The sequence below is a fragment of the Salvelinus namaycush genome, chromosome 2 (assembly GCF_016432855.1).
Source record: "Salvelinus namaycush isolate Seneca chromosome 2, SaNama_1.0, whole genome shotgun sequence".
NCBI classification, from domain to species: domain Eukaryota; kingdom Metazoa; phylum Chordata; class Actinopteri; order Salmoniformes; family Salmonidae; genus Salvelinus; species Salvelinus namaycush.
In genome coordinates this window covers 49,162,807-49,189,840 of record NC_052308.1, presented here as the reverse complement: position 1 = coordinate 49,189,840, position 27,034 = coordinate 49,162,807, and the positions used below count along the sequence as shown (strand labels likewise).

Below are 27,034 nucleotides of genomic sequence, written 5' to 3'. Positions count from 1 at the left end.
TCAGTTCCACCTGACAGATCCACGGACGAAGCAATCGCTATTGCACTGCACACTGCCCTCACCCACCTGGACAAAAGGAATGCATATGTGAGGATTCTGTTCATTGACTACAGCACGGCCTTCAATAACATATTGCCCACTAAGCTCACCACAAAGTTCCCGGCCCTAGGACTGAACTCCTCCCTATGCAACTGGGTCCTGGACTTCCTGACGGGCCATCCACATGTGGTGAAGGTAGCCAACATTACCTCCTCCACACTGATCCACAACCAGTGGAGGCTGCTGAGGGGAGAACTTCTCATTATAATGGCCGGGAAGGAGCTAATGGAATGGCATCAAACACCTGGAAACCATGTGTATTTCATACCATTCCACTGATTCCCCTCCAGTCATAACCACGAGCTCGTTCTCTCCAATTAAGGTGTCAGCAACCTCCTTTGTCCTCAACATGGGCGCCCCAAAAGGGTGCGTCCTCAGTCCACTCCTGTTCTTCCTGTATGCCCATGACTGCATGGCCTCACACAGTTCCAACTCCATCATCAAGTTCGCTGAAGACGCGACAGTAGTAGGCTTGATTACCAACAACAATGAGACGGCCTACAGAGAGGAGGTAAGCACTCTGACGGCGTGATGCCAGGTAAACAACCTCTCCCTCAACGTCAGCAAAACAATGGAGCTGATTGTGGACTTCAGGAGGAACCATGCTGGGCATGCCCTTATCATCAACGAGGAGACGGTAAAAACGTTCAAGTTCCTCAGAAATGGTCAAACTACACGGACACCGTGGAGAAGAAGAAGGCTGAAGAAATGTGTCCTGTCTCCGAGGGTCCTCACAGTGTTCTGCAGGAGCACCATCGAGAGCATACTGTCGGGCTGCATCACAGCCTGGTATGCCAACTCCCCCGCCGCTGACCGCAAGGATCTACAGAGGGTGGTATGCTCAGCCAAACGTACCATTGGGTGCACACTGCCTGCCTTTCAGAACACCTACAACACCCGGTGTCGCAGGAAGGCCAAGAAGATCAAGGACCTCAGCCACCCGAGCCACGGATTGTTCTCCCCGCTTCCACTCATGCGCAGGCAGTATCGGAGCATCATGGCAAAAACTGTCAGACTAGCTAACAGCTTCTACCCCCAGACCATCAGGCTGATGAATAACCACCACTAGAAAAGGTACCTGCTCCCCCTTTACCCTTCCTGCCCCCCGGACTTCCAAAATTTTACTACTGAACTTATTTAGGCTTGCATACTTTTTGACTCAAGACATTTCAGCGTTGAATTTTTTATTAATTTGTAAAAAATAAAAACGTAATTCCACTTTAACACCATGGGGTATTGTGTGTAGGCCAGTGACAAAAAAAAACCTAAATTTTAAATGCAGACTAACACAACAAAATGTGGAAAAAGTAAAGCGGTGTGAATACTTTCTATAAGGCACTGTAAGTCAAGGAGTATGAATACTTTGTGAAGGCACTCAGGGCCAGTTTATTAGGTACACCACCCCGTTCATGAAAATGGATTGCTCCTACAGAGTGAGTCAAGTGGCCGTGGCTTGCTATATAAAGAAGGCAGATAGGCATTGAGGCATTCAGTTACTGTCCGATTGAACATTAGACTGGGCAAAACCAGTGACCTAAACGACTTTGAGCGTGGTATGATCTTCAGTGCCAGGCACGCTGGAGTCAGTATCTCAGAAGCATCTGCCCTCGTGGGCTTTTCACGCAGGCAGTTTCTAGGGTTTACCGAGAATTGTGCGACAAACAAAAAACTTTCAGTCAACGGCAGCCATGTGGGCGAAAACAGCTCGTTGATGAGAGAGGTCGAAGGAGAATGGCAATTATCGTGTAACCTAAAAGGTGGGTCACAAACAGACAACGAATGACGCAGTATAACAGTGGTGTACAGAACGACATCACGGAACGCACAACCCGTCAATCCTTGTCACAGATGGGCTATTGCAGCTCCTATCAGCTAAAAATAAGAAGAATCGGCTCCAGAGGGCACACGGTCACCAACACTGGACAATTGAGGAGTGGAAAAACATTGCCTGGTCCGGACGAATCCCGGTTCCTGTTGCGTCATGCCGAGTCAGGATTTGGACCCATCCTGCCTGATGTCAACGGTACAGGCTGGTGGCAGTGGTGTACCACCGTCTACTCTGCAGCAACTGCATGATGCCATTGTGTCGGCATGTTTCCGACTTGTAGAATACATTCCCCAAAGAATTCCGGCTGTTCTGGAGGCAAAGGGGTGTCCGACCCTGTACTAGATGGGTGTACCTAATAAACTGACCGCTTAGTGTATATCTTTTTTTGTCTTTTGAAATTGATCCTCTGGCCTAAAAAAAGGGGGACCCAGGGCAGCCAGTTGCCCATCTCTACACTATATATAACATTATTTACCTGAAATTAAAAACATACTATACATTAAATAAATATTTTCAATTGTGGGACAATAATAATCATAGTCCACCCCTGCATTGCATTTATTAACATTTATGTTTAATATTATACACAGCTTATACATGTTTGGTAGTCTGTATGTAGTCATTTACTAAATCACATCTTGATTTTATGTAGGCTACAGGCACAACATCACTGTTGTCTTTATACAGTTCTACTATTGCACGAGCCCAGTGTCAAATAGAGACTAGTTCAATGTGATAATATCGAAGGTTGAAAAAAATCCCATTATATAAATGTATTAAGTATAGTGTATTTTCCTTTGATAGCAGGTTAAACCAGCTGTTTATCCCCAAGGGTTGTTGAATAAGACTATTCCTCTTGGCTGGCTCAAATAAGATTTGCAGCTCCGTCGGAATTCTATCCAAATTCTGGCCTCCCGCGGTGAGAACCAGTGGGAGGTCTGGAGCGGGAAGCAGGGGAGGGAGACCCTCTGAAAAATGTGGCTGGAAATTATCCCTCGGAATCCATCGGACACGAGCACGGCTCCCAACACACAAACATGTCCACATCTGCCCTTCAATGCTCCATCGTATCTTATTCAAACAAAAAAAGTGGTTTAAAACTAATCTTATTTAGGTTTATATTTCATGTATAACTTGTTTTTATAATTGCATTCAGGGCGTGATATATTTATGACAGAGAAGCAGTCTTATCTCAATGAAACGAACCATGACGCTGTGACTGAAGCTATTTTATCTGATGAAGAATAAATAAATACAGATGGGGGAAACAGCAGAGTGGATTAAGGCAAAAACAAATAACGCCAGAGGAGTTCTGGCACAGTGCCACCAGGTTTTGTTGTTGACGCAACACCGATCCTCAGGCACCTACAGATGCCTTAACACCCCCCTCCACACACACTGCCCCCCCCCCCCCCATAATCTGATCTTGTGTTATCCCAGAGCCCCCCAACCCTCCATCCCCTCTTTCTGGCCCCCCACCCCCTCCGACCTCATTTACCCCCACCTACCTCATTTACCCCCATCCTTAAACCTGATGAAACAAAATGAGCATCCAGATGAGGGATGATGGAGAGAGAGGGAGGTGGGGGAGGAAGGAGAGACAATCGATAGGGGGAGAATTGAGGAGGAATGATTGGAGGAATATTAGAAAATGTATGTGAGCGAGAGAGGGAGAGGAAGGAGGGAAAGCATGCACAGCTGCAGAGTGCCGGGTCGCTGGGGAGAGAGAGCAACCGCAGCCTTATCCTGCTTGAATCTGACACGTAACCATGGAAACTTCCTCAATAGAATCAGAGGGCTATGAAGGAATTGGGGGGGGGGGTAAAAAAGGAAGCTCGACGCGCTCTCCGTCTTTTCCTGGCTCTGATCATGCTGCAACATCCCTCATCACGACGCTAACAATATTTATGGTAAATCGTACAAATATACAGATGCACCGAATCTAGATAGAGCAGCGTTGTCTCGTTATGCAACACTTAGACAGCACACATAGAAATATTTCATACACTGAAATGTTATAAAGGGAACCGTGGGTAGATGACTGAAAACCTGGATGATGTAATGCACACGACTGAAATGCAAGATCAAATATTTTTGAACATGTGTCCCCTGAAGCTTAAACCCCCATCCCCACCAACATCACCATTTTCAAGTCAAACAAGCAGGGGAACCAGCCCTGATTGTGCAAGCTACAAGAAAAACACATCCTGACCTGGTTAAGTATGGTGTAGAGTTCCCCCTGCGGTGTTCAGGTAGGTTACTTTCTAAATGTAATCTGTTACTAGTTACCTGTCCAAAATTGTCATCAGTAACATACCTTTTGGATTACCCACACTCAGTAATGTAATCTGATTACATTAGATTACTTTCCCTTTTAGAGGCAAACAATTTACAAAAATGTATGTTACCAATTGAACAACATCTATTGCAGGATAAATCAATGTTATAGTTTACATAGCTGGCCATAAATGGATGTAAAATTTTACTTTGTGTTGGTTATGTAAGCTTCTTCTAACCCATCACTTTCTACTACATATAATAATATGATTAAGTTATCTTTACATTAAAAACCAATGTCTATCAGATTATCCGTCATTCCAATTAATTTATTATCCCTTGATCTTCAGGAATAGGACTTGGAAATATGGAAGTATATATTAGCCTAATTGTTTTACCTGAGCATTACCCAATAACGAAGGACTTATTAGCCAGGCCTACTCTGTTGTTTATGATTCTGTTGTCATGGAGGACTGATTGGGCTCATTGATTCGAGTTGAAAAATAAATGCTGTGCTCATGTAATGGCATGCTTTGAGCACTACTGAAAAGTGCTATTTACGTGTGAAAAATGTATGCCATAGGCGGCATTTGCTATAGGCCTATTGTTGACCTTTTTTGTTGGTGACACTTTGATACCTTGATAATATGCGGCTGTTTAATTGGTGAATCCACAGTTGAGGGGTGGGCCTGGAGAAATGTAAGAACTCTCAGATTAATAGACAGAGCTATGGATGCAAGGACTAACCATCCATATCATCAAAATGATTGTTTTAACCATGTTATGAGGCTATACAGTGTTTGTTTACAAACATTGGAGAAAAAACAAGCTTATATTTTGGGTTCTCATGTGGTGTGACAGTCGAACTAAGCTCATGAGGCATTTATAAGTTATATTCTTCAAGAATCAATGGATATATACTGTGGCAAGAAAAAGTGTGTGAACCCTTTGGAATTACCTGCATTTCTGCATAAATTGGTCATCAAATTTGATCTGATCTTCATCTAAGTCACAACAATAAACAAACAGTGTGCTTAAACTAATAACACACAAATTATTGTATTTTTCTTGTCTATATTGAATACATCATTTAAACATTCACAGTGTAGGTTGGAAAAAGTATGTGAACCCCTAAGCTAATGACTTCTCCAAAAGCTAATTGGACTCAGGAGTCAGCTAACCTGGAGTCCAATCAATGAGACGAGATTGGAGATGTAGGTTAGAGCTGCCTTGCCCTATAAAAAACACTCACAGAATTTGAGTTTGCCATGCCTCGAACAAAAGATATCCCAGAAGACAAATAAGATTAAGAATTGTTGACTTGTATAAAGCTGGAAAGGGTTACAAAAGTATCTCTAAAAGCCTTGATGTTCATCAGTCCAAGGTAGGACAAATTGTCTATAAATGGAGAAAGTTCAGCACTGTTGCTACTCTCCCTAGGAGTGGCCGTCCTGCAAAGATGACTGCAAGAGCACAGCGCAGAATGCTCAATGAGGTTAAGAAGAATCCTAGTGTCAACTAAAGACTTACAGAAATCTCTGGAACATGCTAACATCTCTGTTGACGAGTCTACGATACGTAAAACTCTAAACAAGAATGTTGTTCATGGGAGGACACCACGGAAGAAGTCTAAAATATATTTTGATTTGTTTAACACTTTTTTGTTACTACATGATTCCATATGTGTTATTTCATAGTTTTGATGACTTCACTATTATTCTACAATGTAGAAAATAGTAAAAATAAAGAAAAACCCTGGAATGAGTAGGTGTGTCCAAACCACTGCTGTCCAAAAAAAACATTGCTGCACATCTGAAGTTTGCGAAAGTGCACCTGGATGTTCCAGGCAAAATATTCTGTGGACGGATAAAACTACAGTTGAGTTGTTTGGAAGGAACACACAACACAATGTGTGGAGGAAAAAAAGGCACAGCACACCAACATCAAAACCTCATCCCAACTGTAAAGTATGGTGGAGGGAGCATCATGGTTTGGGGCTGCTTCTCTGCCTCAGGGCCTAGACAGCTTGCTATCATCGACAGAAAAATGAATTCCCAAGTTTATCAAGACATTTTGCAGGAGAATGTTAGGCTATCTGTCCGCCAATTGAAGCTCAACAGAAGTTAGGTGACGCAACAGGACAACAACCCAAAACACAGAAGTAAATCAACAATATAATGGCTTCAACAGAAGAAAATACGCCTTCTGGAGTGGCCCAGTCAGAGTCCTGACCTCAACCCGATTGAGATGCTGTGGCATGACCTCAAGAGAGCAGTTCACACGAGACATTCCAAGAATATTGCTGAACTGAAACAGTTTTGTAAAGAGGAATGGTCCAAAATTCCTCCTGCCCGTTGTACAGGTCCGATCCGCAACTACAGAAAACGTTTGGTTGAGGTTATTGCTGCCAAAGGAGGGTCAACCAGTTATTAAATCCAAGGGTTCACATACTTTTCCCACCGTGCACTGTGAATGTTTACACGGTGTGTTCAATAAAGACATGAAAACATATAGTTGTTTGTGTGTTATTAGTTTAAGCAGACTGTGTTTGTCTGTTGTTGTGACCTAGATGAAGATCAGACTCCATTTATGCAGAAATCCAGGTATTTCCAAAGGGTTCACACTTTTTCTTGCCACTGTATATAATGTTTTATTATAATGAATTAGATTGAACAATAAAAGCCCCACTTTTATTCCATAGGCTGGGATCCGCACTATGCAGCTGTTGCAAGAGCACATTTTTCACTGGCTGTCCACTGGTTGCAAAAACAATGATTGATAGGCAGCTTAGACTTCTTGGGTTCACATACACATTTAGATTTGTGTACAGCCATCCACAACAATCTCATACCAAAATGTGCATTTGGGCAGGTGGCGTTCTCCTTGCATTCGACAAACCCAGATTTGTCCGTCGGACTGCCGGATGGTGAAGCATGAATCATCACACCGAGAGCGCTTTTCCACTGCTCCAGAGTCCAACTCCAGCTGACGCCTGGCATTGTGCATGTTGATCTTAGGCCTGTGTGCGACTGCTCGACCATGGAAACCCATTTCATGAAGCTCCAGACAAACAGTTCTTGTGCTGACGTTGCTTCCAGAGGGAGTTTAGAACTCGGTGTGAGTGTTGTAAGGCCATTCTACTGCCAATGTTTGTCTATGGAGATTGCATGGCTGTGTGCTCGATTTTATACACCTGTCAGCAACGGGTGTGGCTGAAATAGCCAAATCCACTCATTTGAAGGGGTGTCCAGATGCTTTTGTATATATAGTGTAGTTAGCTGTGAGTTGAGCTAGCTACGTGGAGACTTGTTTGTGCCAAATTTCAAACTCAAAACCATTACATTGACACTTGATACTCACTAAAATAATACAAAAGGACAGAACTGGTTTTTAAATTTCATCACTTTAAAACATAGCATTTTGTAAATCCAGTGTATTGCCTGATATATGACAACAATTAGCATTAGCCACTGGTGTCTCAATAACCTAGCCCATCTGGTAAATGGGCAATGCTTTATTTTACAGTACTGCTGGTAAGATGTGGTAAAAAAAAAAATAGGACTTTTGGCGCATAATAAAACAAAGATTAGCATTAGCCTAGCAGTCGGCCTAGCGTCATTAGCGTCTCACCTTTTTGTTCTGCTTTAAGCTGCTCCTCCAGCTGGAAGTCGTTCTGCCGGTTGCCCAGCACGAAGGCCAGGAAGGAGAGGATGAGGGCGTCCATGATGCCAACGATAGCCAGCATGTAGGCCCAGCGCACCGAACAGTTCCCCAGCGTGTACTTCCCCGTCTCCTCGCCACACATGTCTCGCACCACTTCCGAGTCCCAGCCATCCGGAAAGATCATACAGCCCAGGATCAAACACACGGCTATGGGAGAGAGAGCAGGGGGGGGAGAGAGGTGAGCCCTAGCTATAAGAGGTGCATGTCGACTACCACACAACAGAGTCATCTATAATCAGGGTGAAAGACCACACTTCCACTGTATGGTTTAGCGTATTCGCTTGAGACAGGATGAAGTGTATAGTTTCAGGGGAGAGGGTTAAGGAGATAGTACAAAGTGTACCGTTTGGGGTGGGGTTGTATGGGAAGTGTCATGGGGAGGGCTGAAGAGGTAGATTGGGGGGGTGGTATAGGGGGGGGTGAACAAATGGGAACGGTGTTGTGTTGGTAGGGGTACTATAGGTAGGATAGGTGAGATTTAGGCAAGGAAAACAGGTTTTTGGAGTAAGGAAAGGGAACAAAAGAGGGAGACATGGAGAGAAAAAAAGGGAAGGAGAAAAAAAGTATATAATTGCTCAATTTCACACTGCATCGTAAGTCAACCCTCATTGCCATTGGAACTGCTTCGCAAGCATCCCTCTCTGTCCTGCTCTTGCACTCGACCAAGGCTGAGCCAAAGAAAGAGGGAGATGGGGAGCGAGAGAAATAGGGAGAGAGAAAATACTAATAAAGATAGCAGAAAGAGGAACAGAGCGTTATTGTTGCCGACAATCGTATTCATCTTCAGCAAAGGACCAGTGGAGTCAGTGGAGAACACTGACACTGCACTGCAGCTGAGCCCAGTGAAAAGACCCCGGCTAAAGAGGTGCGAGCGTCTGTCGACAACCACACCACACAGTCATCTATAATGAGGTTGAAAGACCACACTGCCATTGCACTGCCACTGTAAGTTCCCCGCTCAAGGCAGGGTCCATTTATATATGGATTCCTGCGGCCAAAGGGAACAACTTGAAGCGGAGATACACTGCTGCACTTGCATTGTTTGTGGAAGGCATCATTCGCACTGTATCAGTGTCTTCTTCCAATGTCGCTCGCAACAAGCGAACTCTGACTAACACTGTACATATTACCTGCAACGATACAAGCGGAGACAGAAGTCGCGTAATATCGTACGCCGCCATATAACATACAACCTGATGTAGTATGTTACATTACTGAAAAAAGGTCAAATAAAATACAATATTCTCTCTGCACTATGTATTGTGATTGCACTAGGAACAGGCCTAAACTATGGCTTATACTTACAGATAAAGATACACACATACATACACATTATCGGCTTTCAGAACCAATATAAAAATAAAAAAAACAAGTGTCTCCAGACAGTAGTGTCGTTCATCTGCAGTATACAACAGGAGGAAAAGGAAAGTAAACGGATCACTTTAACTTTTTTAAGAGGAGCAGGGGGACAGGTTGTTTCCTGTCAGCGGCAAAGACCAATGAGCGCTGATCTACGCCGTGAAGGTAGGACATGCTTTGATCCACCACTGTCACACACACACACACACACACACACACACACACACACACACACACACACACACACACACACACACACACACACACACACACACACACACACACACACACACACACACACACACACACAGCCGAGGAGAAGAAGAAGAAGAAGCTTTATGAATTATTCATCATGAGGAAGGGAGGGGATGGAGGGAGAATGCCGGAGTGAAATAAAGCCTCAAAAGGAGTAAGAGAGAGAGAGAGGGAGGATGAAGAAATGGAAGGAAAGGATGAAGACGGTCCGAAAGGAGAAAGACAATGCGTCAAAGAACTGAAAAGAGAGGGAAAATTTGTGAGAAAAATAAGAGGGAAGGAGATTTAGTGTACCTCCATGGTAACACTGTGTCTTATGGGCATATGTCCTCTTTTTCTGGAGCAGGACTTATAACTGTTCATCCATCACATAACAGGGAGGACAGTCCCTCGTCCACCGCTGCTCTCTTGTAGACACGCACACACCACGTGCACACTTACAAATAAACACATGAATAAATCACGTGTGGGAAAAAAAACTGTGGTTTTCGGACACAAGTTAATTCACCTGTTTTTCATGTGTTTTGCTATCAATACTTTTGGGGTTAATAAATCATTATTTTTGTTGGCAATACTAAGAATTTTGTTCTCGAATTCAGAAGTTTTGCTTGATGGCCAAAAAAAGACTCGCTCACTACAGGATTGCGAAATATAACACCACTATGACTCTATTAAAGGTATTTGGCGACAATCCTTAATTGAAACATTAACAAAGTGCCTCCACACAGTTTCAGTAAAAGGCTGACGGATGGGGTTGGAGAAATTCAACCACTCTCAAATCCATAGACTATGCTTTGGATGCAAGGACTGAAAATCCATTAAATCAAAATGAAAGTTTTAACCATGTTTTTAGGCTATAAATTGATTGTTTACATTTACTTCGTTTAAAAACATTGGAGTAAAACAAGCTTATACACAGAGCAAAATATAAATGCAACAATATCAAAGATTACATACAGTTGAAGCAGGAAGTTTACATACACCTTAGCCAAATACAATTAAACTCAGTTTTTCACAGTTCCTGACACTTAATCAGAGTAAAAATTCCCTGTCTTAGGTCAGTTAGGATCACCACTTTATTTTAAGAATGTGAAATGTCAGAATAATAGTAGATAAATCATTCTATTTCAGCTTTTATTTATTTCATCACATTCCCAGTGGGTCAGAAGTTTACATACACTCAATTAGTATTTGGTAGCATTGCCTTTAAATTGTTTAACTTGGGTCAAATGTTTTGGGCATCCTACCACAAGGTTCCCACAATAAGTTGGGTGAATTTTTGCCCATTCCTCCTGACAGAGCTGATGTAACTGAGTCAGGTTTGTAGGCCTCCTTGCTCGCACACACTTTTTCAGTTCTGCCCACAAATTTGCTATAGGATTGAGGTCAGGGCTTTGTGATGGCCACTCCAATACCTTGACTTTGTTGTCCTTAAGCCATTTTGCCACAACTTTGGAACTAAGCTTGGGGTCATTGTCCATTTGGAAGACCCATTTGCGACCAAGCTTTAACTTCCTGACTGATGTCTTGAGATGTTGCTTCAATATATCCACATAATTTTCCTACCTCATGATGCCATCTATTTTGTGAAGTGCACCGGTCCATCCTGCAGCAAAGCATCCCCACAACATGATGCTGCCACCCCTGTGCTTCACGGTTGGGATGATATTCTTCGGCTTACAAGCCTCCCCCTTTTTCCTCCAAACATAATGATGGTCATTATGGCCAACAGTTCTATTTTTGTTTCATCAGGCCAGAGGACATTTCTCCAAAAAGTACGATCTTTGTCCCCATGTGCAGTTTTGGAGCAGTGGCTTCTTCCTTGCTGAGCGGCCTTTCAGGCTATGTCGATATAGGACTCGTTTTACTGTGGATATAGATAGTTTTGTACCTGCTTCCTCCAGCATCTTCACAAGGTCCTTTGCTGTTGTTCTGGGATTGATTTGCACTTTTCACACCAAAGTACGTTCATCTCTAGGAGACAGAACGCGTCTCCTTCCTGAGCGATATGACGGCTGCATGGTCCCATGGTGTTTATACTTGCGTACTACTGTTTGTACAGATGAACGTGGTACCTTCAGGCATTTGGAAATTGCTCCCAAGGATGAAATAGACTTGTGGAGGTCTACAACTTTTTTTTCTGAGGTCTTGGCTGTTTTCTTTTGATTTTCCCATGATGCCAAGTAAAGAGGCACTGACTTTGAAGGTAGGGCTTGAAATACAGCCACAGGTACACCTCCAATTGACTCAAATTATGTCAATTAGCCTATCAGAAGCTTCTAAAGCCATGACATCATTTTCGGGAATTTTCCAAACTGTTTAAAGGCACAGTCAACTTAGTGTATGTAAACTTCTAACCCACTGGAATTGTGATACAGTGAATTATAAGTGAAATAATCTGTCTGTAAACAATTGTTGGAAAAATTACTTGTGTCATGCACAAAGTAGATGTCCTAACCGACTTGCCAAAACTATAGTTTGTTAACAAGAAAAGTGTGGAGTGGTTGAATAATTAGTTTTAATGACTCCAACCTAAGTGTATGTAAACTTCTGACTTCAACTGTATAAGGAAATCATTCAACTGAAATAAATGAATTAGGCCCTAATCTATGGATTTCACATGACTGGGAATACAGATATGCATCTGTTGGTCACAGATACCTTAAACTGACAGTTGTGGCTGCTTTGTGCGATGTATTGTTGACTCTACCTTCTTGCCCTTTGTGCTGTGGTCTGTGCCCAATAATGTTTGTACCATGTTTTGTGCTGCTACCATTGTGTTGCTACAATGTTGTTGTTATGTTATGTTGTGATGCTACCATGCTGTGTTGTCATGTGTTGCTGCCTTGCTATATTGTTGTCTTAGGTCTCTCTTTATGTGGTGTTGTGTTGTCTCTCTTGTTGTGATGTGTGTTTTTTCCTATATTTATATTGTATTTATTTTTATTTTTAATCCCAGGCCCCCGTCCCCGCAGGAGGCCTTTTGCCTTTTGGTAGGATGTCATTGTAAATAAGAATTTGTTCTTGACTGACTTGCCTAGTTAAATAAATAAATAAAAAAGGTAGGGGCATGGATCAGAAAACCAGTATCTGCTGTGACCACCATTTGCCTCATGCAGCGCGACACATCTCCTTTGCATAGAGTTGATCAGCTGTTGATTAGGGCTGTGGAATGTTGTTCCACTCCTCTTCAATTGCTGTGCGAAGTTGCTGGATATTATATTTACTGTCGTAAATGTTGGTCCAGAGCATCCCAAACATGCTCTACGGGTGACATGTCTGGTGAGTATGCAGGCCATGGAAGAACTTGGACATTTTCAACTTCCAGGAATTGTGTACAGATCCTTGTGACATGAGGTCATGCATTATCATGCTTAAACACGAGGAGATGGCTGCGGATGAATGGCACGACAATGGGCCTCAGGATCTCATCACGGTATTTCTGTGCATTCAAATTGCAATCGATAAAATTAAATTGTGTTCATTGTCAGTAGCTTATGCCTGCCCATACCATAACCTCACCGCCACCATGGGGCACTCTGTTCACAACATTGACATTAGCAAACAACTCGCCCCCACACAATGCCATACACGCTGTCTGCCATCTGCCCGGTACAGTTGAAACTGGGATTAATCTGTGAAGAACACACTTCTCCATCGAAGGTGAGCATTTGCCCATTTTAGTCGGTTACGACTGGCGTCAGGTCAAGACCCTAGTAAGGACAGGATGCACGCAACTGAGCTTACCGGAGAAATTCTTCAATTGTGCAAACCCACAGTTTAATCAGCTTTCCGAGTGGCTGATCTCAGACGATCCCACAGGTGAAGAAGCCGGATGTGGAGGTCCTGGGGTGGCATGGTTACACGTGGTCCGCGGTACTGCCAATTCTCTAAAATGATGTTGGAGGCAGCTTATGGTAAAGAAATGAACATTCAATTATCTGGCAACAGCTCTGGTAGACATTCCTGCAGTCTGCATGCCAATTGCACACTCCTTCTAAACTTGAAACATCTGTGGTAATGTGTTGTGTGACAAAAGTGCCTATTTTAGAGTGGACTTTTATTGTCCCCAGCACAATGTGCACCTATGTAACGACCATGCTGTTTAATCAGCTTCTTGATATACCACACCTGTCAGGTGGATGGAATATCTTGGAAAAGGAGAAATGCTCACAAACAGGGATGAAAACAGATTTGTGCACAGAATTTGAGAGAAATAAGCTTTTTGTGTGTATGGAGAATTTCGGGGGTACACTACATGACCAAAAGTATGTGGACACCTGCTCGTCGAACATCTCATTCCAAAATCATGGGCATCAATATGGAGTTGTTCCCCCTTTGCTGCTATAACGGCCTCCACTCTTCTGGGAAGGCTTTCCACTAGAGTTTGGAACATTGCTGTGGGGACTTGCTTCCATTCAGCCACAAGAGCATTAGTGAGGAAAGGGCCTTCCCCAAACTGTTGCCACAAAGTTGGAAGCACAGAATTGTCTACAAATGTCATTGTATGCTGTAGCGTTAAGATTTCCCTTCACTGGAACTAAGGGGCCTAGCCCGAACCATGAAAAACAGCCCCAGACCATTATTCCTCCGCCACCAAACTTTGTAGTTGACACTATGCATTGGGGCAGGTAGTGATCTCCTGGCATCCGCAAAACCCAGATTCGTCCGTCGGACTGCCAGATGGTGTAGCGTGAATCATCACTACAGAGAATGCATTTCCACTGCTCCAGAGTCCAATGGCGGTGAGCTTTACAACACTCCAGCCCACGCTTGGCATTGTGCATGGTGATCTTAGGCTTTTCATGAAGCCATTTCATGAAGCTCCCCACGATCAGTTGTTGTGCTGACGTTGCTTCCAGAGGCAGTTTGGAACTCGGTAGTGAGAGTTGCAACTGAGGACAGACTATTTTTTTGCACACTACAAACTTCAGCACTCGGAGGTCCCGTTCTGTGAGCTTGTGTGGCCTACTACTTCGCGGCTGAGCCGTTGTTGCTCCTAGACTTTTCCTAGTCACTGAGCTCTTCAGTAAAAAATGTAATAGCCGAATCCACTCATTTGAAGGGGTGTCCACATATTTTTGTATAAATAATGTATTTTATTTCAGCTCATGAAATATGGGGATCAACACTTTACATGTTACGTTTATATTGTTGTTCAGTATATTTGGGATTCTGATGGGGTATGACAGTTGAACTAAGCTCATTTATACATTATATTCTTCAAGAATCATTGGGTTCATTTAATTAATTTATAAGTCCAAAAATGTATGTAGCAAATAAGGACTGAAAACCGCAAATTTCACGTAAAACTGCAATTCACATGTGAGGTGAAAATGTTCATCACGTGTAAAAAGGTGACGTTAACATGTGAACTCTAAATGTAATACATGTGAAAATAGGGTTTCACGTTAAATTTAAGCTCAACATGTGAAAATGGCTATTTCACATGTGAAACTGCAAATTGGACATGCAACGCACTCGCGCACACACAAACACACAAACACAATCCTGGCCTTTGAAATCAGTCAACAAAGTCTAATCATTAAACACTCGATATACAGTGCCTTCAGAAAGTATTTAGACCCCTTGACTTTTTCCACATTTTGTTACGTTACAGCCTTATTCTAAAATGTATTAAATAAAACATTTTCCTCAGCAATCTATACACAATACCCCATAATGACAAAGAGAAAACAGGTTTTCATAATTTTTTGCTAATTCATTAAAAATTAAAAACAGAAATACCTTATTTACATAAGTATTCAGACCCTTTGCTAAGATACTTAAAATTGAGCTCAGGTGGGGATGTTTTTCAGCAGCAGGGACTGGGAGACTAGTCAGGATCGAGGGAAAGATGAATGGATCAAAGTACAGAGATCCTTGATGAAAACCTCAGGACGCTCAGGACATCAGGCTGGGGGCGAAGGTTCACCTTCCAACAAGACAACGACCCTAAGCACACAGCCAAAACAACACAGGAGTGGCTTTGGGACAAGTCTTTGAATGTCCTTCAGTGGCCCAGCCAGATGCCGGACTTGAACCCAAATGAACATCTCTGGAAAGACCTGAGAATAGATGTGCAGCAACGCTCCACATCCAACCTGACAGAGCTTGAGAGGATCTGCAGAGAAGAATGGGAGAAGCTCCTCAAATACAGGTGTGCCAAGCTTTTAGTGTCATACCCGAGAAGACTCAAGGCTGTAATCGCTGCCAAAGGTGCTTCAACAAAGCCCTGTGTAAAGGGTCTGAATACTCATGTAAATGTGATATTTCACAAATTTCTAAAAACCTGTTTTTGCTTTGTCATTATGGGGTATTGTGTGTAGATTGATGAGGGGGAAAAACAATTTAATCAATTTTAGAATAAGGCTGTAACGTAACAAAATGTGGAAAAAAGTCAAGGAGTCTGAATACTTTACATTGTACAAAAGCAAACACCTTGCCAGTTTTATTGCTGGTCTTATTACAATTTTAATGACTGCACTCGAATTAAAACCATCGTCGGGGAACCATGTAGTGTTGCCATAGTGCACAGCAACAGCGGGTTGGATCCTCACGCACTACCCATCATGCCCTGGGGCGGCACTTTCTCTCTCTCCCTCACTCTCTCTTTCTACCTCCTTCTTTCTCTCTCGCTGCACTAACCACAATGTATTCCACTTTGGCGAGCACAAATAAAAGGGTATTTCAGTGTACTGTAGACTAATAATTGATAACAACCCATATCCTTGGGATTCAGGGATAACCTTTTCGACGAGCGTGTGCATCGAGATAGGAAGAGCACTATTAACCTTCTATTACTTCATTAGATGACACAGAGAACTGAATGTTGCCAACAACGACCATGAAAAAAAATGTGCACATATTATACAGTAACGACAACATATTCTGTATGTACTATACATACCAGTATGCTCTCAATATATATATGTATATTTATATATATATATATATACATTACCAGTCAAACATTTGGACACACCTACTCATTCAAGGTTTTTTCTTTATTTTTACTATTTTCCACATTGTAGAATAATAGTGAATACATCAGTGAAAATAACACATGGAATCATGTAGTAACCAAAAAAGTGTTAAACAAATCAAAATATATTTTAGATTCTTCAAATAGCCACCCTTTGCCTTGATGACAGCTTTGCACACTCTTGGCATTCTCTCAACCAGCTTCACCTGGAATGCTTTTCCAACAGTCTTGAAGGAGTTCCCACATATGCTGAGCACTTGTTGGCTGCTTTTCCTTCACTCTGCAGTCCTACTCACCCCAAACCACCTCAACTTGGTTGAGGTAGGGTGATTGTGGAGGCCAGGTCTTCTGATGCAGCACTCCATCACTCTCCTTCTTGGTCAAATATCCCTTACACAGCCTGGAGGTGTATTGGGTCATTGTCCTGTTGAAAAACAAATGATAGTCCCACTAAGCACAAACCAGATGGGATGCCGTATCGCTGCAGAATGCTGTGGTAGCCATGCTGGTTAAGTGTGCCTTGAATTCTAAATAAATCCTTGACAGTGTCACCAGCAAAGCACCCCAACACCATCACACCTCCTCCTCCAAGCTTCATGGTGGGAAACACACATGCATAGATCATCTGTTCACCTACTCTGAATGGAGGTTGGAACCAAAAATCTCAAATTTGAATGCTTCAGACCAAAGGATACATTTCCACCGGTCCATTGCTCATGTTTCTTTTCCCAAACAAGTCTCTTCTTATTTTTGGTGTCCTTTAGTAGTTGTTTCTTAGCAGAAATTCGACCATGAAGGCCTGATTTACGCAGTCTCCTCTGAACAGTTGATGTTGAGATGTGTCTGTTACTTGAACTCTGTGAAGCATTTATTTGGGCTGCAATCTGAAATTATCCTCTGCAGCAGAGGTAGGGTCTTCCTTTCCTGTGGCCGAGCTCATGAGAGCCAGTTTCATCATATCGCTTGATGGTTTTTGCGACTGCACTTGAAGAAACTTTCAAAGTTCTTGAAATTTTCCGGATTGACTGACCTTCATGTCTTAAAGTAATGATGGACTGTCATTTCTCTTTGCTTATTTGAGCTGTTCTTGCCATAATATGGACTTGGTATTTTACCAAATAGTGCTATCTTCTGTATACCACCCATACCTTGTCACAACACAACTGATTGGCTCAAATGCATTAAGAAGGAATGCAATTCCACATATTAACTTTTAACAAGGCACACCTGTTAATTGAAATGCTTTCCAGGTGATTACCTCATGAAGCTGGTTGAGAGAATGCCAAGATTGTGCAAAGCTGTCATCAAGGCAAAGGGTGGCTACTTTGAAGAATCTCAAATATATGATTCCATATGTGTTATTTCATAGTTTTGATGTCTTCACTATTATTCTACTAAGTAGAAAATAAAAACAATAAAGAAAAACCCTGGAATGAGTAGGTGTGTCCAAACTTTTGACTGGTACTGTGTATACAGTGCATTCGGAAAGTATTTCGACCCCGTTATTCAGCCTTATTCTAAAATGTATTAAATTGTTTTTTCCCTCATCAATCTATACATAATACCCCATAATGACTAAGCAAAAACAGGTATAGACATTTTTGCAAATGTATTAAAAATAAAAACTGGAAATATCACATTTACATAAGTATTCAGACCCTTTACTTTACTTTGTTGAAGCATCCTTGGCGTGTTCTTGGGTATGACGCTACAAGCTTGGCACACCTGTATTTGGGGAGTTTCTCCCATTCTTTTCTGCAGATCCTCTCAAGCTCTGTCGGTTGGATGGTGAGCATTGCTGCACAGCTATTTTCAGGTTTCTCCAGAGATGTTCGATCGGGTCCAGGCTCTGTCTAGGCCACTCAAGGACATTCAGAGACTTGTCCTCCTCCTGCATTGTCTTGGCTGTGTGCTAAGGGTCATTGTCTTGTTGGAAGGGGAACCTGAGCGCTCTGGAGCAGGTTTTCATTAAGGATCTCTCTGTACTTTGCTCCGTTCATCTTTCCCTCGATCCTGACTATTCTCCCCAGTCCCTGCCGCTGAAAAACATCCCCACAGCATGATGCTGCCACCACCATGCTTCACCGTAGAGATGGTGCCAGGTTTCTTCCAGATGTGACACTTGGCATTCAGGCCGAAGAGCTCAATCTTTATTTTATCAGACCAGGGAATCTTGTTTCTCATGGTCTGAGAGTCCTTTAGGAGCCTTTTGGCAAACTCCAAGCGCGCTGTCATGTGCCTTTTGTTGAGTATTGGCTTCCGTCTGGCCACTCTACCGTAAAGGCCTGATTGGTGGAGGGCTGCAGATATGGTTGTCCTTCTGGAAGTTTCTCCCATCTCCACAGAGGAACTCTGGAGCTCTGTCAGAGTAACCATCTGGTTCTTGGTCACATCCCTGACCAAGGCCATTCTCCCCCGATTGCTCAGTTTGGCCGGCCGGCCAGCTCTAGGAAGAGTCTTAGTGGCTCCAAACATCTTCCATTTAAGAATGATGGAGGCCACTCTGTTCTTGAGGACCCAAGGATCTGTGCCTCGACACAACCCTGTCTCGGAGCTCTACGGACAATTCCTTCGACCTCATGGCTTGGTTTTTGCTCTGACATGCACGGACAGAGCAAAAACCTTATATAGACATATATAGACAGGTTTGTGCCTTTCCAAATCATGTCCAATCAATTGAATTTACCACAGGTGGACTCTATTGAAGTTGTAGAAACATCAAGGATGATCAATGGAAACAGGATGCACCTGAGCTCAGTTTAGAGTCTCATAACAAATGGTCTGAATACTTATGTAAATAATGTGTTTCTGTCTATTTATTTTTTATAAATGTGCAAAAATGTCAAATCTGTTTTCGCTTTGTCATTATGGGGTGTTGTGTGTAGATTGATGACAAAAAAAGAAAATGTAATCAATTTTAGAATAAGGCTGTAACGTCAACAAAATGTGGAAAAAGGGAAGGGGTTTGAATACTTTGCGAATGCACTGTACATTTTATTAGCTAAACAATGCGTCACTCTCCTTGCCCTGCATGCTAAACATGTGCACGTGTGTGTGTGAAGCAGGCAGCTTGGGAGTTCTCTCTATGGGCCTGAGCAGTCCCTGTGTGGCCTACAGGCCAGATGTGACCAAGCCGGGTTATTTTATTGGGCCGTTCCTCCTGATTAACCCCCTCACTCTGATTTAACGTTAAGGAAGGAGAACTCTTTGCATAATGGAACTCTCAGCCCATACTAATAAAGCATCTCAGGGTAGGAGTGCTAATCTAGGATTAGGTCCCCCCCGTCCAACTTATTCATTATGATCTAAGAGGAAAAAGTGTTCCTAGATCGGCTTTATGAATACGGGCTCTGGACTTGTGACTCTGGACTTTAGACAATTAATTTAGACCCAAATTCTAACTTGATTTGTGCTGTGAACTCTTTTCGCACTGACATCGATGTCTGATTAATGTAGTCACATTTTTCTCAATTTCTGTTCATCTATTCCCGGTCATGGTTAGAAGGGATCCAGCTTTTGTCAAATTAATGTCAGATTTGACGTTTCGAAGCAGGTTAGGAGAATGTACGCAGCAGGTAAGGATAATTAACACAACAGGTTAGGAGAATTATGCTAAGGTTAGGAAAAGGGTTAGTTAGCTAAAATGCAAAACATTTAAACTTTTGATGTTAATTTGACCAAAGCTGGAGCCCTTCTAGCTCTTCTATTCCTTGTCAATTGGTCCAGGAAGTGTTTCTGGGTTCTGATTGGTTGTTCTCTGCTTGTGGCTGGCTGACACAGGTTAACAAGATTTAGACTTAATAATTAATGGGCAATTATTTAAATCGGTGTCAGGGATGGTGGAAGAGGCTTCAATAAATGTAAGCACATGCTCTCTGAACTTGAGTGTATGTATGTACAGTGAGCTCCAAAAGTATTGGGACAGTGATCCACATTAATGTGGATGCTACGGTGATTACAGATAATCCTGAAAGAATCGTGAATAACGACGAGTGAGAAAGTTACAAACACACAAATATCATACCCCCCCAAAAATGCTAACCTCCCCTGTTATTGTAATGTTGAGAGGTTAGCATGTATTGGGGATATGATATTTGTGCATCTGTAACTTACTCACTCATCATTATTCATGATTCATTCAGGATTATCCGTAATAATGGAAGCATAGACATTAATGTAGAAGTGTTTAGAAACATATTCTATTCTTATTTACAATAAAAGGGACTCCAAAATGACACAATACATTATTTACCATTCATTTATATTGGGCACAATTATAACCTAAAACACAACCAAAACAAATAGCAAATTCATCCAACAAGTTTGTAAAGTCACAAGCTTGATGTAATCCTTGTGTGCTAGGAATATGGGACCAAATACTAAACTTTTGACTACTTTAATACACATATAAGTGAATTTATCCAAATACTTTTGGTCCCCTAAAATGGGGCGACCATGTACAAAAAGTGCTGTAATTTCTAAACGGTTCACCCGACATGGATGAAAAAAATGACAGTCTGCACTTTAACCTCATAGTCATTGTGTAATTTCAAATCCAAAGTGCTGGAGTACAGAGCCAAAACAACAAAAATGGCCCACTGTCCCAATACTTGTGGAGCTCATTTTATACATGTGTGTGTGTGTGTGCACACGTGCATGCGTGCGTTTGGCCTCGGGTTGGAAACCAGTGCAGAGCTGATCCCATTTTGAGACACAGCACTTTAAAGTAGTTTTCTTCCCATCTCTCTCTGTCTTCCTCTCTCTCTCTCACACACACACACACACACACACACACACACACACACACACACACACACACACACACACACACACACACACACACACACACACACACACACACACACACACACACACACACACACTGCTGCCATTGTAGGGGTTAAACCCAAGGGAAGTGCACTGTGGATGTACATAAAGGTTATACCTTCACCGAGGGGATTGGAGATAGCTAGCTACTCTATAGTGACCTCCAACTGAGAGCTGTACCATACGTAAATACAGTTACTATTATCACACTCTCTGTGTGAAAGAATAAACTCTACTAATCTTTCTGTACTATTTCTAGCTTTGGGGCTTGAGAATTTTGAGCAGCTTGAATTCTTTTGAATAAAAAAAGCTTTACTAGGCATTGATTTGATTTGGAGACAAATACTAAACAGTGAAGAGAGCTATGTTGTTATTGCGTCAGATATATCCTGTGGAGTGAAGACACAAAACGCACAGGCTGTTCAGAGGCTTGACGACAAAACAAACAGCATGACGAATTGTCCGTCAGTTGTTAACGTCCCCCAAATTGCGGTCCTCTGAACGGAAATCCAATTGACTCGCTCTACTCTAACGTTGCAAGAAAACAATTGGATGAACAAAACCAACTCGATTCAATTAACTCTGACCGTTAGTGTTAAGCCCATTCACAGTCACTGTGGAGTGTTTGAGATACATTCTAATAAACAGAGCAACGGAAATGAGAAGAGTGTGTCCAAACAACATGCTTTGGGTGCTTCGGTAAAGCATCAAGCCGGTCCCTCAACATTGGAAATAGCTTGTTTGAAATGTGCTAGTATGAATATAAATGGGCTATTCTGACAGGGATTTACAGTATATCTGCCATGCAGCCTAGTGTGATTTGTACAGTATATATGGCCAGTCAGCTGAGATATAGATTTTTTTCCCCCCGCTCTATGAAAATAACTACATTTCCCAGATGCCCTCGAGGCCTTGGCGTTCCAGAGGTGTTCATTATATTTTGGTTGGCCCAGCTGGGAAGAGGGGGCGTGAGGGGGAGGAACAAATGACTAAATCGATGAATTTGTTAATCCAAGGCTAATGCCATTCACAAGCTCATGTACATGTACATACATGAATGCATTAATGAAACACAAACATACATCTACTGTGAACATATACATACTGTAAACATACACATATGACTACTACACAGCTACTATACCCAAACCTTTTCCAGAAAAAAACATCCTGTGTAGTGCTGCCCATCTATTAATAACAATAAATGATCTTAATCTGCTTGTGTTAGATTGTTTTATTTAATTTATATACAGTACCAGTTAAAAGTTTGGACACACCTACTCATTCCAGGGACTTTCTTTATTTTTACTATTTTCTACATTGTAGAATAATAGTGAAAACATCAAAACTATGAAATAAGACATATGTAATCATGTAGTAACCAAAAAAGAGTTCAACAAATAAAGATATATTTTATATTTGAGATTCTTCAAAGTAGCCACCCTTTGCCTTGATGACAGCTTTGCACTCTTGGCATTCTCTCAACCAGCTTCAGGAGGTAGTCACCTGGAATGCATTTCAATTAACAGGTGTGCCTTGTTAAAAGTTCATTTGTGGAATTTCTTTCCTTCTTAATTCGTTTGAGACAATCGGTTCTGTTGTGACAAGGTAGGGGTGGTATACAGAAGATAGCCCTATTTGGTAAAAGACCAAGTCCATATTATGGCAAGAACAGCTCAAATAAGCAAAGGGAAATGACAGTCCATCATTAGTTTAAGACATGAAGGTCAGTCAATCCGGAAAATGTCAGGAACTCTGAAAGTTTCTTTAAGTGCAGTTGCAAAATCCATCACACGCCATGATGAAACTGGCGCTAATGAGGACCGCCACAGGAATAGAAGACCCAAAGTTACCTCTGCTGCAGAGGATAAGTTCATTAGAGTTAAATGCACCTCAGTTTGCAGCCCAAATAAATGCTTCACAGAGTTTAAGTAACAGACACATCTCAACATCAACTGTTCAGAGGAGACTGCGTGAATCAGGCCTCCATGGCCGAATTGCTGCAAAGAAACCACTACTAAAGGACACCAATAAGAAGAAGAAACTTGCTTGGGCCAAGAAACATGAGCAATGGACATTAGACTGGTGGAAATATGTCCTTTGGTCTGATGAGTCCAAATTTGAGATGTTTGGTTCAAACCGCCACGTCTTTGTGAGACACAGAGTAGGTGAACAGATGATCTCTGCATGTGTGGTTCCCACCATGAAGCATGAAGGAGGAGGTGTGATGGTGTGGGGGTGCTTTGCTGGTGACACTGTCGGTGATTCATTTAGAATTCAAGGCACACTTAACCAGCATGGCTACCACAGCTCAGCGACACGCCATCCCATCTGGTTTGCGCTTAGTGGGACTATCATTTGACCAAGAAGGAGAGTGATGGAGTGCTGCATCAGATGACCTGGCCTACACAATCACCCGACCTCAAGCCAATTGAGATGGTTTGGGATGAGTTGGACTGCAGAGTGAAGGAAAAGCAGCCAACAAGTGCTCAGCATATGTGGGAACTCCTTCAAGACTGTTGGAAAAGCATTCCTCATGATGCCTTTGGGAGAATGCCAAGAGTGTGCAAAGCTGTCATCAAGGCAAAGGGTGGCTACTTTGAAGAATCTAAAATCTAAAATATATTTTGATTTGTTGAACACTTTTTTGGTTACTACATATGTTATTTCATAGTTTTGATGTCTTCACTTTGATACTACAATATAGAAAATAGTAATAATGAAGAAAAACCCTTGAATGAGTAGGTGTGTCCAAACTTTTGACTGGTACTGTATATATTTACCCCCCTTTTTCTCCCCAATTTTGTGATATCCAATTGGTAGTCACAGTCTACACCTGACGAAGATCCGTTTCGGATCAAAACGTTGTCAATAAAGGGGTTAATTGGGAGCTTTAACAGCCTTCTTGTTCTATACTATTACTTTTAAATAGCCCAGCACCTATGTTTTTAAGGATGTGCGTATGACCACACAAGCTAGTTACAGTCTTGTCCCATCGCTGCAACTTCTGTACGGACTCGGGAGAGACGAAGGTCAAGAGCCATGCGTCCTCCGAAACACGGCCCTGCCAAGCCACACTGCTCGCTTAACCCGGAAGCCAGCCGCACCAATGTGTCGGAGGGAACACCGTACAACTGGCGACCGAAGTCAGCGTGCATGCGCCCGGCTCTCCACAGGAGTCGCTAGAGTGTGATGGGACAAGGACTTCCAGGCCTGCCAAACCCTCCCCTAATCCGGACGACGCTGGGCCAATTGTGAGCCGCCTCATGGGTCTCCCGGTTGTGGCCGGCTACGACACAGCCTGGGATCGAACCCGGGTCTCTAGTGACGCCTCTAGCACTGCGATGCTGTGCCTTAGACCACTGCACCTCTCGGGAGGCCGCTGCTTGTGTTAGATTTACATTTACAGTGCATACATACTGGTCCCCCGTGGGAATTGAACTGCAAGCACCAACTGCCAGAATAATGGAAACTCTTGAGTAAACGAGGAATAAAAGTATATTGAAAGCAGGTGCTTCCACACAGGTTAATTAAGTAATTAGCATCCCATCATGCTTAGGGTCATGTATAAAAATGCTGGCCAGGCCATTATTTTCGCTACCATGGCTATGACCCCATAGGATGCCCCCATCCACAGGGCATGAGTGGTCACTGAATGGTTTGATGAGCATGAAAAAGATGTAAACCATATGCCATAGCTGTCTCAATCCCCAGATCTCAACCCAATTGAATACTTATGGGAGATTCTGGAGCGGCGCCTGAGACAGTGTTTTCCACCACCATCAATAAAACACAGAATTATGGAATTTCTCCTGGAAGAATGGTGTCGCATCCCTCCAATGTAGTTCCAGACACTTGTAGAATCTATGCCAAAGTGCATTGAAGCTGTCCTGACTCGTGGTGTCCCAACACCTTATTCCTTTATTTAGGCAGTTACCTGTACTTCCCTCCTCAATATAACCTTTTACTAATTTGATGTCAGGTATCATTTGATTGAATGAATGCGAATGAATTCAATAATGGCACCATTCATTCGACTTCCTAGTTCCAATTCCAGCTCTTTTGAATTAGCCTTATATTTCCTGTCAGTATCATTGTTCATTCCTTTTCATAGCACCTGGATCAAAAGCTGAATGTGGCGAATCAAAGAGCTTTATTTCGAGGGGGATGTAATCCGCTCTTTAGTTTAACATATGGACCACAGTTGACCAGATGGAACAGATATGGAGAGAGCCATCCAGCAGGGAACCAGGTGCTATAGACGTGGGTGTGTGTGTTGTGTGTGTGTGTGGTGTGTGTATTTGTTTATCCGTGCATGAAAGTGTGTGTATGCAAGTGTGCATGTACGTGTATGTACGTTTTTTTAATTAGTGCAACAGGGACACATACGATTGGTCGATGCAGCCAATTATCCAAGAGCAGGGCTCTTACAACGTATGCTATTTACACACACACACACACACACACACACAACACACACAATATAACACACAATTTAATACTAGTGCACATCCTCCTAGATCCTCAAACATTAGATGCAATTCACCATTCTTTTGCTGTCACACACCGTACTAGGTCTCTCTCAATGTATGAGAGGGAGGGAGGGAGAGAGGGAGGGGGAATTAGGAGACAGAAGGGATGAGGGAGGAAAAGAGAGCGAGGGAAGGGAGAGACAGAAGGAGGGACAGTGAGACAGAGAGAGGGAGGGAGAGACAGAAGGAATAAGTGATGAGGAGGAAGGACAGAGACATAAACAGAGTGGCAAATAAGGAGTTGTCTCGAGTCGGTAGCGCCGCGATACAGGAAGGTCACGAAACCATGGCAACCGGCTAGGCCCCGGAGAAGGGAGGAGCAACTCTACCACAACTCGCCTCTCAGCTCAGGCACTGTGCAGCGTGGGATAGAGGGAATGGGCCACCGGGTGGGAGAAATAGAGAGGGGGAAGGGGAGGAAGGAGAAAGACAGCAGAGCCAGATAGAGGAAAGTAACAAGGGAGAAGTGGGAGGAAGAGATAGCGATATATACACGCACACACAACCCCCCGCCCCCGAACACACACACACACACACATTACCCTAAATGGTTGATCAGAGTTGATTTCAGATGATGAGTCATTTGAATGGAAAAAGGCCCAAGACTATACCACACAGACACAGACACAGACACAGACACAGACACAGACACACAGTACTGGAAACCAAAACACAGCAAACACACAGTACCAACAGCCACTGTGCCAGTACCGCTCCTGCTGTGTTTTGGAGATATGGCTTTGATTGGCAGTATCTAACAAATACCTTACTGTTGACGGGACAATATTTTGAGCAGCCAGTTATTCTTTCAGAGTAGAGTTAAAGGGCACACTTATGAACCATGGACAAATGTAATGTGCTATCGTGACATGTCCTCTTTCATGCCATCAACAAATACAATGCATCTCAATTCTGCACAATGTAACTGCCTCCATTCATCAAAGCCATTCTCAAACCGTATGCAAAGCGAAGCATATGAAGCTTCAAACAATATGCGTCTTTACACACGCACGCACACACACACACACACACACACACACACACACACACACACACACACACACACACACACACACACACACACACACACACACACACACACACACACACACACACACACACACACACACACACACACACACACACACA

General features: G+C 42.8%; 1 protein-coding gene across 1 annotated transcript in view; it reads right to left on the bottom strand.

The window, feature by feature from the left end:
* Window positions 1-27,034, bottom strand: part of LOC120022037 (LHFPL tetraspan subfamily member 3 protein-like) — an 85,232-nt gene that overhangs the window by 40,415 nt on the left and 17,783 nt on the right. The window contains exon 2 of the mRNA XM_038965837.1: window positions 7,835-8,074. Within this exon, the coding sequence (XP_038821765.1) occupies window positions 7,835-8,074 (240 nt within the window). The remainder of the gene's footprint in view (window positions 1-7,834; window positions 8,075-27,034) is intronic.